General features: G+C 37.8%; 1 protein-coding gene across 2 annotated transcripts; it reads right to left on the bottom strand.

The window, feature by feature from the left end:
• Window positions 1–1,002: 1,002 nt before the first annotated feature.
• LOC579905 (protein unc-50 homolog) lies at window positions 1,003–11,873 on the bottom strand. Of its 2 annotated transcripts, none has more exons than XM_030981065.1 (8): window positions 11,657–11,873; window positions 4,742–5,037; window positions 4,308–4,333; window positions 3,731–3,796; window positions 3,077–3,197; window positions 2,361–2,497; window positions 1,762–1,863; window positions 1,003–1,393 (listed from the first exon to the last, which is right to left on the bottom strand). In XM_030981065.1, exons 2-8 carry the CDS (start codon window positions 4,951–4,953, stop codon window positions 1,254–1,256), a joined length of 804 nt encoding a protein of 267 aa, XP_030836925.1. In that variant the 5' UTR covers window positions 4,954–5,037; window positions 11,657–11,873; the 3' UTR covers window positions 1,003–1,253. The 2 variants fall into 2 exon arrangements, with proteins under 2 accessions (XP_030836925.1, XP_030836924.1); XM_030981064.1 differs by having other exon boundaries at window positions 4,742–4,978; window positions 11,657–11,872.
• Window positions 11,874–13,008: the final 1,135 nt, after the last annotated feature.

Below are 13,008 nucleotides of genomic sequence, written 5' to 3'. Positions count from 1 at the left end.
TCTTTTCATCCCCATATGACAAGCAATTGAACTCTCTTGCATCAAGCTTTCAGTTATATGATTTGTATCATTTTGATGACAAAATTCCCTACCCACATTAAACTAGATTTTTCACCTCTGCAGCCTCTTACTAGAATAATCAAATCAAATGACTGTAATGGAGAGATGACACATTAAATGCAACACTTCAAATTTCTTCTGAAAGAGCGAAACGTTCCATTCAGAATTTCAGATGCAGTTAAAGTACAAGGATGAGCTATAGAAAAGAAATGATGAAATACATAACCCATTGCCTATGGGGACTGTGTGGCTCCTATATTAAGCACAGATGAGAATTCAGTACTAAAGTTAAGAGGTTAGGTGTAAGCTGTGCATTAAACTCAAAATTTCTTTGAATAATGTTTGATATCCTTGGAGATGGAAAGTCTTTTTAACAGTTCTTTCTATGATCATTTTGTGAATACTAAATATGCTATAATTGTCTACCTGCTCTATATAGACTCTATACACATATTTTGCCCTAGAAAGAAGCTAGTTACTTCAAAATTCAATGCAATTATCGAACATGGAAATATATATATACACACTGCTTACTTACATGTATCTTTTGAATGTTCGGCTTCCTGGGAGAAGAGTTTTTTCCGACTACCGGTAGTTTTTAATTACAAGATTGAGCACGCTATCTGTACATCTACTGGATGCAAGCCAAAGTTTCCAAAACAATTGAAACTTCTCCAAGGAAGCCTAACATTCAAAGCTATTATCCTAATGGCGGACTAATGAATATTTCTATTTAGGGTCAGGTGAGCTGAGGTATTTGTTTCCAGTTCATCGTGACTGTGCCATTGACCAGTGATGGCCTGGTGGTAGAGTGCCTGCCCTGCAAGCTGCACTGGTGTAAGGATTAGGATTAGGTCAAGTTTAGGATCCAAAGATGAAGTTAGTATTACAAATTGACCATGAAGCAATTGTCACCAGAGCATAGATTGTTCAATCACTAAATTTTTACAATGTTACATTACTGCTGTTTTTTAACAAATATGCATTTCAAATACCATTCCATCAACAAACAAAGATGTGCCGTATCACACTGCTATAAAAGAGATAGATGCCAGTTTGATGATCTTTATTCACCATCTCATACAGAAGAGCATAGTCAGCCAATACCATCTCAAGTTCCACAGCAAAGAGTCCATTGTGCCATTATATATATGTAGAAAAGTCTGTGCCTTTTTTCTGTAGTTCGCACGGCTCTAGTTGACTCGATATCTGTAAAAGTGCATGACAGTCCGACTGATGTTCCAATTGAGTATAACGGAAAGGACGTACAAGCAGAATAGTGTTACGCAGGGTGGGTATAGAAGCACTACAGTCCTCTTGAGAAACGGTAATGCTGTCAGAAAATAAGAAACATGAAACATGTCTTTACAAGAACTGCATTTTCACATAGAAAGAAGGCTTACACAGCCCAGGTGCAGTTTTGGTAACTTACCCGAACCTTTTGATCAGATTTCTTTGATCTAGTCGGTAAATGACAGGGCACAAGCAATATTAAACTGATGTGAAATATGGAAGGTAAAAGATAATTTCTATTTGTGATTCTGCACATGAATAGGAAGAACATTGACATGCACTAAACATGGTCATCCTGTGTGTCACGATTTCTACAAATATCCCAGATTGCTGTGGGGAATTTGATAACAATTTTGAATACATTTTAAGTGCATTTTTATATTAAGAGCTAATGTTATCTGAACTCACCACTGTAACCAAGAAATGTAATGTAGATATAGTAACCAATCGCAATCAACCAGAGCGTGTCGCCAAAGAAAGTTGACAGAAATGAGTCTCTATTGATAATTGCTGAAAAACAACAAACAAAACAAAATTTACCCACTGATATCTGAATTCTATAATACTTGTAGGCTTCAAAGCAGGGAACACCCGGTTCCTGGAGGCAATATGTTAATATTAAAAAAAAATATATAAAAAAATAAAGAGATGATGGGAACTGCTATAAACATCAAAATGAAATTAGCTATTGGATATTCTTCTTAGGGAATTATTGCTCAATATAACTTTGAAATGGATCTCTGGGGTAAAATAAAGAGAACTTGATAGAACATAGATCTCTGACAGTCTTTCGGCCAACAAATTTTGTAATATAATATGCAGTCACAATTACTGAAGTCACAAGTCAATATAGATTAGGTTTTGAATATGCAAATAGCACAATATATGGAAGGGATGACATAATTGTACTTTACCCAAGTGATGTATAAAAGACATAGTTACAATTTTGTCTGACTTCAAAATATTGCCCAAACTATGGGCCATTACATTCAATTTTCCAAACTTACGCATGTAAAGAATAAGCTGGAACACATGAAGAATAATGAGTATGGGAAAGAAAGCATTAAGATGGACATCAAAGGCATAACCCCATTCCACATCTTGCCCTCGATGGGATATCAACAGATATCTGTTTGTTATGAACCTGGAAAGAAGCAAAGAAAAGAATAGGAAACAACGTATGAATGATATCAATTTTTGACACATAGAAATGCGATGTGATGTGAGGTAAATTATACATGAATAACCAGTTAATCAATTAATTTATACTTTCCAGATAATAATCATTTTTTCTCACCAATTCGGCACTCTCTCTTTTCATTTCCCTCACCGTCTTTTTTCCTCTATCACCTCTTCCTTTCCCCTCCCTCCCTTTCCTTCCATCCCCTCCTCTCCCCCTCCTCTGATCAGGATCATGAGCATAGCATAGCCACAATTCTCTCATGTTTTTGTCTAGTTATGTGAGAACATTATAAACGTTTCTGATTCATGGATATCATACCAGTTAGCATGTCTATCCATTTGTTTCGACATGGTGTGCAGTAAAATTGAATACTTGGTTTTCATGCCCCTAGACCATCCCATCCTTTCCATCTACAAAAAATTAAATTAAAAAAATTCATATATTTCCCATGACGAATATTCACTCTTTTATCCTTCTCACTATCGACTCTTCTTCCTCTATACAAATGGACCACTAATTCAACATCACATTGAAACTTACCACAGGGCTGTAGCAATACAGAGTCCAACACTAATGCAGTCAATACACACCACCCACAGAAGAAACTTGAGGAATCCCACAAAAGACAAACCTAACACAAAGGCAAATCCAACTGAAGATGCTGCAGAAACACAAGTAAAAGACAATGTTTTCATTCAAATGAGGAAGTAATAGATCATTCACATTTTATATCAATAACAATAATGATTATAATAATAACTGTTTCTTATGAGGCACCTTACTTGTTAACTGACTAAGTGCGTACACTATTATTCTGATCCCCGTCGTTTGATTCTATAATAAAAAGATCTTGAAAAAATGGAATGATACAGAAATAATGAAGTTTTTCCTCTGGCATTCTTCAGATTTCTATTCAGTCTTGCCTTTGACTCTAACAGGTGCAACATGAAAAGCTTCAGTATGTCTGTATTGAAAGATATACAATGTATGTGGTGTACATTACTCATATTATTGCACCTTGAGGTATTAAAAAAAAAAAATTAAATGCTTTATGCTGGAGCAATGCTTAAAAAGCTGGTGATTGATAATTCAATTGGTGATATTTCAGGGATGGGTATGGGAGCCCCCCCCCCCCCCTCCTTCTCCTGGAGAAACTCTAAAAGCTCCACACAGTTCAATTATGATAAACCTTACCACAAAGGCAGACACTCAGAAGGACAAGGAAAGCTGGATCATCCCTTGCAAACTGGTTCTTAGTTTCTGAAAATAAAATAAAAAGTGTAGGATTAGTTGAGATAGACCTCAGTGCTTTTGTTCCTGATTTAACGAAGTACTCTGCTTGAATACTTTAATGTTCATTAATTGCTTGCTGTGTACAAAATGTGTTTTTAAAAAAGGGATTAAAAAATAATAACACTTAACAGACATAATATAGGATAAACTGAATAACTACAAAGGGATCAGGGAGGCAACAGACCATGGCTTTCAGAAATGACTAAAGGTTCCCTATTGTATCAAACCTAAACCTAAATTGATATTAAAGTCAGGAATGATATTTTTGAACAAGATTATCAACATCCTGCACAAAATAATTACAGATGACATAGAAAGATTAATGAGAAAAGTAGTACGGAAATGGTAATGGTAGCAATGGTAGCAATTAAATTACAGTGGAGAATATTGACAATATTTTGGTGAGCACAAATGAGAAATGAATGTACTGCAGATGTAAGATTACAATCAAGAAATTAAGGGTACCAAATGTACTCACGTTTTCTGTACTGAAAATTGCGATATCTATGAAAAGAGACAAAGATGAAGAAAAGGAAAATGAAATCATATTAACATCAATATATACAAGTTTAATAGCTTACAAGTCCTTGTTGAAATTCCTACCTAGATGTTCTGTTTATGATACTGATGATTTTCTGCATTGATGTCTATACTCAAGTTCAAGGAACTTGTGAAGTCTCATCTATTTGCTAGAAAAAATATACTTTCATATGTAAACAGTGGCTCTTCTGGTCTTTTGAAGTGATAGTTAATGTTCAGTGGCCCATATAAATGTGGCACATATTGTAACACACTTTTCAGCCATAAGGAAAAGGTGCTAATAAAATACCTATGGATTGGATTGGTTTTACTGGCTCAACTCTTGATTACTCTTAATTTGTTATTTCTCCCAACAAGTTTTTATAAACTTACACTTTCTGAGGAGCAACCAGGAGATAGATCATCTGCCACATGGCAAACTCAAAATCCATCTGGCGGAAATGCAGAATTCGGCGCAGATACTTCTGCCGCTTAGCTTGGGCACTCATGTGGGCCTCCGTACGAGGGGAAGTTGGCCCAATCCCCGTCGGGCTGGTGGGTGGGGATGAATGCGGGGAATGGGTGGTGATGACACTGGACAGCATCTCTGTGATAATTCAACTCTCAGATCTAATTGGTAAAAGACGATAATGAAACTGATCATCAATCATCCCAGGCTAAGACCTTCACTACAATGCTAACAGGAATGGGAGGGGGGAGAGAGAGAGAGAGAGAGAGAGACAGAGACAGAGAGAGAGAAAGAGAGAGAGAGAGAAACAAAAGACTGTGTTGTTATTCTTATATATAAATATGATGCGCCAAAATCACAGGTGCAAAAACTATCCCAAAATTGAACCTCAAGAGAAAAAAAAAAACTCTTTTCTTTTCTTTACATATATTTATAAATCTACCAGTCATAAATTAAAAACCTGGACTACCTTTAAGTTTAACAAATTCAATGGCAACTTCTATTTATAATTTATAATTTATTATTTATCACGTAGATCTATTATTCATTATCATTTATTATTTTCCAATTTCCATCCTCAACAAATTGAACAAAACAACATCATCATGATCATCAACATCACGATACGAGGATCTTGGTACTGGTTGGTTGGTCCTCCAAAATATTGAGTTTTAAAAAGAGGTGCGGATAGGGCATGGAGATATCTCTTCTTATATCTCCATGGATAGGGTGTACATGTATATCTAGTAACTAGACCCTATTTGTAGATGGGGGGGGGGGGGACGTCAGGGCAATTTTTAATTTGACAGGGTCAGTGTGGGCTGTACTAGGGTGTCTGATCGCGCACCCAATGTTGTGTGCTAAAACCCTTCCCATAGAGATTGTACGCTTCCCTATGTGGTCTACGTGCATTGTGCGACCATCCAAAATTGGTCAATGATTTTATGAAAAAATTTGAAATTCAAACCTTTATAACAAATGATCCTGAAGGTGAAACTCAATAAATGAGGTGTCATATGAAAGAGCAGGTTTTTCTCCATATTCCCCATCGGGGGCCACCCCCAGAATTCTAAAAATATCTTGGTCAAAACAGCGATTGAAATGTTGTTTGCATCCTAGCTCCAAAATTTGCCACTTTCCTGAGCTGCCGCCCCGCGGCTTAAGCAGGGCTAGACGTAAGGATAATATCCAGATGCTTTTTTTTTCGCTAGCCCCAAGGGATCATTTGTTATAACAGTTTGAAAATACCCTTCCCACATTTTTGGAATCAGCTAATTAGGGAGGCGTGAGCTCTGCTCAGTCCAAACCATGGTTACATCGCGTAACATGTGCGCTTATAGTGAATGAAAGTATGGGTGGCCGTTCCCGCCATAGAACCCGGAAGTGAATACACGTTGTAGTCAATGGCAATATCGCGTGTTGTCTCCGCGATATTGCCATTGACTACAACGTGTATTCACTTCCGGGTTCTATGGCGGGAACGGCCACCCATACTAGTCAATGGCACATATCGCGGAGACAGCGTGGCTCAAGCTTGCAAGTCGCGCATTGGCTGAGCAACTTGCGTACGATATGCATACGCTTGCATATCGCGCGATACAGCTGTTTGGCTAAATTTAGCAAAACAACATAACTCTGCGTGTAATAATAATAATAATACATAACATTTATTAGGCGCTTAATACTGATGTTTCTAAGCGCACAGTGTTCTGATTAAGAGAAGACTATAACCCGTAGAATTAAATTAGAAGAAAAAGCAAAAATACAAAAGTAACATAGATAAGGTAAGAAAAACAGTGGCAATCAACTAAATAAAGACAAATATGGTGCGCACCTCCATTGACCGACGCACAACTGCAATTTACAATTTGAAAAGATAGGTTTTGAGTAGAGATTTGAATTGAGATACAGAGGGGGCGCAGTGAATAAAGGCGGGCAGTTTGTTCCAGAGAGCGGGGGCAATAACTGAAAAGGCGCGGTCACCATACCGGGTGTTAGTGCGGGGTCCAGGTGTTAACAGTAATGTGGAAGATGAACGAAGTGTTCGTGACGACGTACGTGAACGTAAGGATATGAGATCGGAAAGGTAAGAGGGGGCTAAGCCATTGATAGCTTTGTAGCACAGGAGAAGAATTTTGAAGGATATGCGGTGGTGAATTTTAAGCCAATGTAGTGAGTTCAATATTGGAGTTATGTGCTCTGATTTACGCGAGAGAGTCACAAGCCGAGCAGCGCTATTCTGTACCCTTTGAAGTGGGACTAGATGTGACTGAGGGAGGCCAGAAAGAGAAGAATTACAGTAATCGATATGGGTCGAGACAAAAGCATGGACTAATTTTGAAGTTGTGGGTCGGTCAAGTAGCCTCCTGATTCTACTGATCTTATATATACCAAAGGAAGCAGACTTACAAATATTACTAATGTGTTGTTTGAAAGTAAGATTGCTGTCAATATTTAAACCAAGGTCACGCACAGAAGCACAACAACTGAGAGAGCCATCACTCATAACAAGATCAGGAAAGGGGTCTGAGTTCCGAAATTTAGAAGTAATATGAATCATTTCAGATTTTGAATCATTAAGGCAGAGACAGTTTTGAAAAGACCAGGTTTTGATTTCATTGAGGCAACTGGTGAGTTTGTTCGCGGCTACTGTCCTGCTGTTTGGGTGAAGAGTTACATAAATCTGGGTGTCGTCTGCATACATAGTGTGTTGAATATTCTGATGAAGGTTAATAACATTTGAGAGAGGGCTGGTGTAAAGAATAAACAGGAGGGGGCCGACCACGGAACCCTGAGGAACGCCGCAGATGAGGGGAAATGATTCCGAGTTGGTGTCATTGATGATCACCTTCTGAGTTCGGTGCATGAGATAGGAGCTAATCCATTGAAGTACGGTGCCGGTGATGGAGAAGTCGTTCTCTAAGCGATGGAGTAACAGGTCGTGGTTGATAGTGTCAAATGCGGCAGTGTAATCAAGCAAGATGAGGACAGCTTCATTACCCTTATCTACAGCTAGAAGTAGGTCATTTAGGACCTTGACAGTTGCAGTCTCAGTAGAATGATGATTCCGATAGGCAGATTGGTGGATTGGAAACAAACCGAGATTGTCAATGTGGGCTTTCAGCTGTAGTGACACAATACGTTCCAAAACCTTCCCAAGGAATGGCAGGTTTGCGATGGGCCTGTAGTTCTTAAGTCCATTCGTGTCGAGACTCGGCTTCTTTAGGAGGGGAAGAAGCAGAGAAGTCTTAAAAGACTCTGGAACTATTCCGGATGATAACGAGAGATTGAACAGTTTGGTTATGTGAGGAAGGAGTTCATCGAGGACTTCCTTTAGAAGCCAGGTAGGAATCGGATCTAGCTTACAGTGTTTAGAAGGAAGTGAAGTGATGAGCTTCCTGACTTGTGAGAGGGATACAAGGCAGAAATCAGAGAGTTCATGACGAGGGCCTGAAGCAAAAGATCTTGAAGCTGGTGCTGGTACTACATTAGGGAAAGAGGATACAACTTTGGCGACTTTTTCCCTGAAGAATGTAGCAAATCTGTTGGCGAGTTCACTATCAGAAGAATGATCTGGAAGAGGTGAAGATTGAGTGGGCGTTGAGAGTGTCTTTACAAGACGAAACAGTTCTTTAGTGTCAGCATTCTTGATGAGATCTTTGAGATACGCTGACTTCGCATTGAAGATGCACTCGTAATATGACTCGCATTCACGGCGGTACAGCTCTCTATTAACAAAAAGTCCAGACTTGATCGAACGACGTTCCGCACGACGCCTTCGCCTCTTGGCTTCCTGGATATCATCGGTAAACCATGGCGCATCAGGTCTGATTGATACAGTCTTGACCTGGATTGGAGCGTGCTCATCAATCAACGTCCGCAAAGATGAGTTGTAATGCTCCGCGGAAGCAGATGGACAAGATAGATCAGGAAGTGAATGGAACATTGTGTCAATAGAGTTGCGTAGAGAGTCCTTGTCAATGCTGCGATATTTCCTGAAGGAAACCTCTTTCTTGGGATTCTTTGGCCTTGCGATATTGACAGTGGTGACAAGTGCACAATGGTCGGAAGGCATGGAAGATAGCGAGTTCACGTTGCAGACATCATCCGAATTCCTTGTGAAAATCAAATCTAGAGTGTGACCTGCGCGATGGGTTGGTTCACGAACATGTTGCTTGAACCCTAACGAATCAACACATGTCATAACAGATTTTGCAAAATTATCATTGGGATCATCAACATGTATGTTGAAATCACCCAATAATAGAGGAAAATGATCATCTACAACAGCACCTTCAAGGAGAGTTGGAAATTCATCCAAGAATGTGCCGTTGGAGAGATTATTATTGGCAGACGGGGGTGGTCGATAAATACAGTACAACCTTACAGCAGATGAAGGTGTCAGATTGAGTGTGACATCCAGTAATTCAAAAGATGTAAAATCATTGTTGTTGTTCAAGGTACAGCGAGCCGTGGATCTATAGAGAAGCAAAATCCCACCGCCCTTGGAAGATAACCGGGGTCGATGGGTGAAATCATAATTAGGCAAACCAGATCTTAGATCAGCTAATATGAGACCATCCCTCTTACTGTCTCCAGAGAGCCACGACTCGGTGATGACTAGAACATCTAGATCATGTTCAACAATCAAATCAGTAATTGCGTGTGTTTTATTGGTCATGGAACGTGCATTCCAAAGGCCAAGTTTGAGGCTATTGGATGATACCGACATTGGTGGAGGGAAATCCGGCCTTGGCATCGTACGCCGCCCACGTCCGCGATGAGTTCGACGTCGGCGACCGATGCCAAGATCGCAGATCCTGCTCCAAACATTCATGGGTAGTAAATTAAGCGGCTGGTTATTAATCTGATGGAGATCATTCAAGTTGTATGAAATATGTAAAGCTGTACAATCAGCTGAATAAGGAGGTGAGTTGGTATGGCCAATATTGGAAACATTCTCAGTGCGATTCACTGGACCAGGATTGGGCTGGATATCTCCAGAATTAAGGAGACATCGAAATGTAGCTGTCGAATTACAGTAGTATAGTATAGGTTGACTACAATATTTGAGATGTTTACAGTGGAGGCTCTTCATGTGTGAGCCAGTACAAGTGAAACATTCCTTGGTTATATAGGGCTGATTCAAAGTGTACAGAATAGAAATAACAAGCCCTATAGAAAACAACACTTTCAATGGCTTTCCATCCATTGTACAAGCAGGAATAGCTTACACAAAAGGAGCATACAAAAGAGACTATTGTGAATGTCAGTACATTCAAATGGCATACAAGCAAAGTACCAGTAAAGCTTAATGCACATGCCTGTACAGTAAAATTGAACAAGAACATCAAACATTAAACTTAACAGAAATACTGCAAATTCACACCAAAATACACCTTACAAATTGATTACCTCTGTTCCTTGACCAATATCAAACACAATGTTGAGAATACAAATACTAAATCCAACCAAAATTGGTGAAAAATGAAACAAATTACAGAGCTCAAAATGAGAGAGGCTACCTATAGAGGTGCACACCAAAAACGTCTTTTTCGTCGATTCTGAGCAAAATGCTATGAATATTTCAGCGTTTTGAAGGGGCTGTATCTTTTGATAGAAACATCGGCGAGACTTGAAATTTGAAATGTATTATTCTGATTACATTTTTAATTCAAATATCAAACAAAAATTGTGAAAAACGATCCCAAATTGAAAATTGAAAAATCGTTCAGACACCCTAGCTGTACAGTGTAATCCTCTGTCACTTCTTCAAACAACGTCAACAGACATGACCTTGCTAAATCTCATCTGTGAGACTGTGACTGTGAATTATGATTTTCAAACGGGATCCGGGAGTCTGTTTTTGGGCCATTCCATGGTAACTCGCGTTACACTTAATGGGTACATTGACACGATAATGTGCCTATATCTTTAGAACTGCTAGGATCTACAAGATACTTTTTTCAAACATGGACAGGGTAGATATAGAACAACTGAATGAAACAAAAGAGAAAATTGAAGAACAAACATTTTTAGATTCTTGGATTATTGAATTTCGGTAACTCGCGTTACAAAAAAAGGACATGGTCAATTCTACGAGACCCTCTTTTCTCCTCATACTAGACAATCTTGACAAAATCTTTCCTATTTTAATTTGATAGTAGGTTGTGACTTACTAGTATAAGATCACAATATTAAAGATAAGAAACGATGGACTAGTAAAATGCAGGAAGCAAATATGTCGGTAACTCACGTTACGGTAACTCGCGTTACATTTTGTCCGGAGGCCATTTTCACCCCTTTGTAATAGATTAAATATCACAGGACCCCTTAGAATATGGAAATATATTCATCTTTTTCCATTTAGCGAAATTTTCAGGATAAAAAATTACAAGAATCCTGTGTAATCTGCAATAAATTTTTTTTTTTCAGCTACAGTCCCACATGTACGTTTTTGATGATAGTTTGAGATCTTAGGAAATCAACAAAAATGAAAAAAAAATTGTATTGAATTTGAAAGGCCCTAATGTTTTATGAACATCCATGGCATAAGGTTAGTGATAAATCAAAGAATTAACATAAGAGGTACATTTCTTTTTTTGATGTCATGTCCTTCTTCTCATGGAATGGCCCTTTTGTGACTTCTTCCATGTTAACTTTAATAAGTTTGACTCATCTCTCAGTCTCTTCAAGGATACTACGGCTACTGCTATACACTACTCACTACACATATTAGATTCCAAATAAAATTCGACTCTCTCGTCTCTCTGACTCTGTCTATTTTCAATTTCAGTTTCACCGAGCCTCCAAACTCCCAATTCCAAATTAGTTTTTACCTGTCTAATGTCTGATCTTGGCCTGGTCCTCTTCCCCTCTTGTCTCAGACTTAGGTCCAAGTCTTGTGACTCTTGATCAGTCTGGCTCAACTAGGTTGATCGACTGGTCGAGAATTAATTATAAAAGTTCCAAGCGATGACCTCAAATACTGCACTGCAAACGCAAAGAATAGGGCCTAACTTATGTATAAGAGCCAGTTAAAAACACGTAGGCCTATTGAATTATACGTGGAAGCTCAAAAGTGTACAAAAACATAGAAAAAAAAAAAGGTGTCCGCTTACCACCCCCCCCCCCCCTATACAGCCTCAATCAGGTGTATTGTTTTAAAATTATTTAAAAATCATACAATTAGACAATTTTTAATATTAATTTTATATTTAATAAATATTTAATACAAAAATAAATATACATTTCTATATTTTTGATGATTGAACATCAGTAGCAATTTAAAATAAAAGATCGGAAAACTTAAAGCTGAATAAAGAGGTATACCGAATAAAGATGGCAGCCTCCTTTGACTGAAAACCCAATCCACCGCTCAAAATTTATGTGTCTGCACTTCACCTGGAACGACTTTACTGGATTCATACTGCGTTAAAGTGCATTGGGTATATATCTTCATATTATCACGCATACCTTTCCGCAACTTAATTGGTATAATAAGACTAATGTGATCATTTTTAACTATAAAACAAAATGTATTGCCCCATACGTGCATGTTGATGTTAGTTCATTGCATTCATCTACCACATAATAATTCACACATAGCTGCATTACTATCCTAGCTATGTATTAAAAGTTGTGCTATCGATTTTCAACATTTCAAACACCACTGTACAGAATTCAACTGATTTCACTCCAAATCGGTACTTAAGCGACAATTGATGAGTGATGACACCTAAAAATAGTAAAATACAATTTTTTTTTCCAACTTACCGATGTTATTGTTAGAAAGAATAATTTCAAAATTCAAATGTTAAAAAGCAAAACAAAAGCAATATTAAGAAACAAAAAGCGATTTAAAATATGTCAACTACCAAGTTAATGTGTATGTTCTTAATTTTTTTTAATAGGTAAAAAAAATATTATTATGAGTATGACTCGCACGTGACATGATGATGAGTAAATTTTAATACACAGAATAGTATTACAGTTGTGTGTGTGAATTATCTTCATCAATTTTAACTTCAAGTCTTTAATTTTAATCAAACTTCAATTTAGTTGTTCAAGTCAATGAGTCATCATGATGAAATAAAAATAGGGATCTACTGTATAATAATAATAATAATGATAGAATCTAGAATGATTATAATAATAATGGTAATGAAAGAAAAAGGCCCATTTATGATTA

Source organism: Strongylocentrotus purpuratus, unplaced genomic scaffold, assembly GCF_000002235.5.
Source record: "Strongylocentrotus purpuratus isolate Spur 01 unplaced genomic scaffold, Spur_5.0 spur5_scaffold_11, whole genome shotgun sequence".
NCBI classification, from domain to species: Eukaryota; Metazoa; Echinodermata; class Echinoidea; order Camarodonta; family Strongylocentrotidae; genus Strongylocentrotus; species Strongylocentrotus purpuratus.
Note: the sequence above shows the minus strand (reverse complement) of the source record. Positions and strands in the feature narration are given on the sequence as shown.

Coding starts and splice junctions, on each gene's coding strand:
- LOC579905 (XM_030981065.1), bottom strand. CDS start 4,953: ATGCTGTCCAGTGTCATCACCACCCATTCCCCGCATTCATCCCCACCC. Junction 3,797..4,307: donor CAATTTTCAGTACAGAAAAC/GTGAGTACATTT, acceptor TTTTATTTTCAG/AAACTAAGAACCAGTTTGCA. Junction 1,394..1,761: donor TACATTTCTTGGTTACAGTG/GTGAGTTCAGAT, acceptor ATTTTCTGACAG/CATTACCGTTTCTCAAGAGG.